This window comes from Octopus bimaculoides, chromosome 25 (assembly GCF_001194135.2).
Source record: "Octopus bimaculoides isolate UCB-OBI-ISO-001 chromosome 25, ASM119413v2, whole genome shotgun sequence".
NCBI classification, from domain to species: Eukaryota; Metazoa; Mollusca; class Cephalopoda; order Octopoda; family Octopodidae; genus Octopus; species Octopus bimaculoides.
The window spans coordinates 25783132-25787725 of NC_069005.1; the positions used below are offsets into that span (position 1 = coordinate 25783132).

A 4594-nucleotide genomic window follows, 5' to 3' on the forward strand; every position below is an offset into this window, starting at 1 on the left:
AGAGAGAGAGAGAGAGGAAGAGAGAGAGAGAGAGGAAGAGAGAGAGAGAGAGGAAGAGAGAGAGAGAGAGACAGAGAGAGAAATGTGTGAAAGTGCTTCACCATTTTGTTACCATATTTCTATTAAAATACAACCTCATTGTTGCAATTAATTTTGAAAAAATTTACTAGAATTTACTAAAATATCTTTGTCCTTATGAAGCTGATAATTGGAATATAAATCAACATGGAAGCTTAAGGAGAGAGAGAACACTTTTAGGGAAATCTCATAAAAACCATGGTTCTAACAGGAATACGACAATCATAAAACTGGTTTTGTTGTTTAGTCCAAGGTCAGCTCTGTTCCAGTAGACCTGTGATGAAAGGCATTCCAGCAATCTTATTATCCTCTTTGAGGTTTGAGGGAGATTTAGCAGCTATTTCTGGCAGGTTGTACAAATGAGCACAAAGATGTTTCCTCGTTTATTGTTTTGTTTTTTTGTTTTTTTTTTAAAAAAAGGATTAAAGAAAGGATATTGCAGTCCACTGCTGGACACAGCCCTCTTCACATCTGAAGATTTTTGGCTGTATCAGAAACTTGATGTTAAATGCCCAAGTAATTCTTGCCAGTTGAATGGACTGGATTAACGAAGTACTTTTTTTCAAAGACACAATGCACCTTACTAGACCAGGAATCAATCCTAAAACCTTATGACTAGCTGGTCACCTAAACCTTAGGTCACATACGTACTAAAGTAACATGCTCAAGAAGAAACAGAGAATATGCAGACAGAGCAAGCTGTAATAACAGCAACATGTCCGTCCTACTGCAGACACCCTCTTCAATGGCAGAAGCACACTGAAATACACATCTAGCCTATGCTGCATAATTGTTGGTGATGAGAAGGGCATCCAGCCACAACTTCAATTCAAAGTCAGCCTAGATCAGCAGACCTATGATCATGTGCATTCCAACCATGACCCTCTTGTTAGTTTCCTATGTGCAAGGAAGTGAAGACCACACTTATTCAATGTGTCCTTTCCTAGGATAATAGGGTGTGGTTTAAGAGAGATTTGGTTACTATTTCCAGCATTGATCAACCACATAAAGGTTCCCACTGCAAGTTAGACGACAACATTCCGTGAAGTTTTGTCAAACCTAGATCAGTACAGAAGAATTGATGACGATGACAAACTTCACAACTAAAATATTGGGTTTGTATTTCTTGGACCGACCAGGTGAGTACTAAGGAGGATATGAGAAGTTGTGGTGTTCAAGCATCTCCTCTCCTATGAAAAAATGTTAGCAACACAAGCAGAAAGAAACAGTTAACTAAAAACCAACAAGAGGTCCTGTAGGTGGCCACTCGATCTGCTAGAAATAACAGCCAAATCACCCCTACTTAGATAATATCACTTTGGACATACTACTTAAAGATAAAAAAGAAATGGTTAGAACTGGACTGTCTTTTATCAAAGGTCTGCTCAAACGAGTTTGACCTAGGGCTAAACAATTACTTTGACTGAATGCTGAAACACAATTTCATAATCAATATTAGATTCCTTTTATACTGGAAGGCCACAAACCACATCTTCCACCAATTGCCTCAACAGTACAACTTATGATTGTGATGATAATGATAGTGATGATGCTGTTGAAGGGGGGGGGAGGTCAATTAATTAACCAGAAAAATTGAGAAAAAAGGTATCAAAAGTAACAAAGGTAAAAAAAAAAAATTGTTGATAATAGCATCATGATGAGGATGAGGATGATGATGATGATGATGATGATGATGATGATGATGATAACGGTTGTGGGGATAATGATGATGATGATGATGATGTTTTCCATTCACACACTCTCTAACAAATTATATTTCGCTAAGTAATGTGTGAGTGTGTATGTGTGCTCATTTTTTCAATACCAGAAAGTAAAACAATGAAAAATAAAAAACAGCAACTAAATTCCATCATGAAACACCAGTGTACATATATATATATATATATATATACATACACACACACACACACATACACACACGTGTGCATGCACATACACACACACATATATAAACATGAGTGAATGTGTATGTATATATATATATATCTTAAAATGCCTTCTACTCTCTGACATGCAATCTTGGAATATCTAGAAAGGATATTGCAGTCCACTGCGGGACATAGCCCTCTTCACATCTGAAGAATTTGGGGCAGTAGCAGTAACTTGGTGCCAACCGCACAAGTAATTCTTGCTGGCTGAATGTACTGGAGCAACATGAAGTAAAGTTCCTTAAGAGACATAAAAAGTTTTTTGTCTTGTATGTGTGTGTGCAATATATATATATATATACATACATACATACATACATACATGTTTGTATATACATTTATTTATAAGTATATATACATATTTATACAGGCACACTTACACACACACATTCACATACATATATACACACACACACACACATAATAGCTGTCCCCTGCATTCTCTCAGCTACTCAATTAACTCAAACAGGAGAAATAAACGTTTAAGATGTGTTGGGAATTTTGGTAGCATCTCCTTCAGTTTCAACTCTATCTTGTAGATGTTATAGACAGTGGTGATGTCTTTGATGAAGACATCCAAGTAGGCGTCAGACACACACTGCGTCTGCTGGCATTCTCCCGTCGACCCGTCAGCGTCAACGGCCGAATGTGAACAGTCATTTTGGTGACATTTACATGGGTCAGTTGACGCCTCGCTGTCACACAGTGAGAGCGACATCGATGGTTCGTGCCGGCTTTGCTTGGCCTTTGCCCTCCAGGTAATGTATGGCAGCTGGGCAGTATTGAGGTAACAACGGATGAGATGGAATACAAAACAAGAATACTTCTCGATCTGGGAGTATGTGAGCTTCGCGACAGTCTCTGAATTATTTGGGCAGGGAGTTTTCACATCTGAAAGAAAGATGGAAGAACTTAAAAGGCAAATTCGAGACAAATTTCACACCATCCAATCAATATTTATTATTTATGCCTTAATTGAAAGGAGGGAAGTTTAACTGGTAACAAATTGAAATTTACTCCACTTTAACTATTGATTTAAATGTGTCGATATCTTATCCTTTATCTTTTATTGGGTCATCCCATAAATAATGCAGCTTTTTCAATTGCATGAATTAAGTCGAAGGGGGACAGGATACACCACCTGCATCAACTTGCTATAAAAGCAGGTAATAATTTTACCTTGCCCTTATTTTTAGTACATTTTGGGGAGTGCAGTTCAATTTTAACAGTTATTTTTTCAAAGGTATAATGGAAGTGACAAAGGAGCATATTTGGCATATTTTGCTTTACAAGTTCAATAAAAGCAACAATGCAATGGAAAGTGCGAGGAATATTTATGCAGTATATGGGGATTGGACAATAAGCATAAGCCACTGTCAACGGTGGTTCCAGAAATTCCAAGCCGGAAACTACAGCCTAGAAGACAAGCCTCATCCTGGAAGATCTGTAGAGCTCGACGAGGACGTCCTACAAACCCTAGTGGAACAAAATCCCATCATAACTGTTGAGGAACTAGCAAGAGAAGCTTGGATTTGGTCATTAAAACGTTCATCGACATTAGCAGTAGAAGGAAAACAACCATCTTTGGTTTCAAGACGAAAGGTGTTCTTCCATCAGGTTAACAAAGCAGCGTCCTAGTAAGGCCAGCATCCTATGACTTGAAACCAGTAAATGAATATATAAAAAAAAAAGAACTATTCAATTCTCACTTACCAATTATATCCGAATGATTTGATTGGTTAATGGAATTGTTGGCGTCAGGAAGAAATGTATTCAGAACAGCAACCATTTCTTCTGTAGTGGCCAAGTCAAGTGGTGTAGCACCATCAATGGTCTTTAACTGGAGCAGTTTTGGTCCTTCCAATAACAAAATTAATGAACAGATAAAGAAATAATCACATAAAACAACATCGGATGATAACGAAAAGACATCAACATATTCAAATTCTACATTAACTTCAAAAGAGATGTAAAGAATCATACAGTAAAGAAAACAAGATTTTATTATGTCATTAGTTTATGCCTGTTTTCCATGATGGCATGGGTAGAATGGTTCGACAGGATTTAACGGATAAGAGAACCTTATTTTGATCCTGTGTACCCTTTCAGACATGGTTTCTAGAGCTGGATGCCCTTCCTAACACCAGTCACTTTACAGAATGGACTGGATGCATTCTATTGTGGCATCAACATTATTGAAGTTGCTTTGTCATCCGCAAGACTAAATCCCTCCAAACTCTTGAATATTTAAAAAATCTATGAACCCTCTTTTGTGAATCAATATCTATAAAACACAAGATGTTTGTGTGTGTGTGTACGTGATGTGGGTTATGCACGTCCACAAATTAGCACGCATGTCGCTCCAATTTTAGGAGGACATTGTTCATGACTATCTGTGTTTTTGTCAACTTTTTCTGACAGAGGCACCCGCGTATAGCTGTAAAAATCGATAAACTTTTACCAATTTTGAAGTTTGTTGACATGGCGAAGTCAAATCTGTGCGTACGCGTGTGAAGGAGAGAGAGAGAGCAAGAGAGAGAGATAGAAAGAAAGAGAGGGAGAAAGAA

At 37.6% G+C, this 4594-nt stretch overlaps 1 protein-coding gene across 2 annotated transcripts in view; it reads right to left on the reverse strand.

Annotated features, from left to right (window-relative positions):
* Positions 1 to 6: 6 nt before the first annotated feature.
* LOC106878844 (SMC5-SMC6 complex localization factor protein 1) overlaps positions 7 to 4594 on the reverse strand; it is a 76914-nt gene continuing 72326 nt past the window's right edge. For both annotated transcript variants that reach the window (XM_014928186.2, XM_014928185.2), the window contains exons 19-20: positions 3741 to 3884; positions 7 to 2918 (exon numbers count right to left, since the gene is read on the reverse strand). In XM_014928186.2, coding sequence (XP_014783672.1) covers positions 2476 to 2918; positions 3741 to 3884 — 587 coding nt within the window. In that variant the 3' untranslated portion in view covers positions 7 to 2475. The remainder of the gene's footprint in view (positions 2919 to 3740; positions 3885 to 4594) is intronic.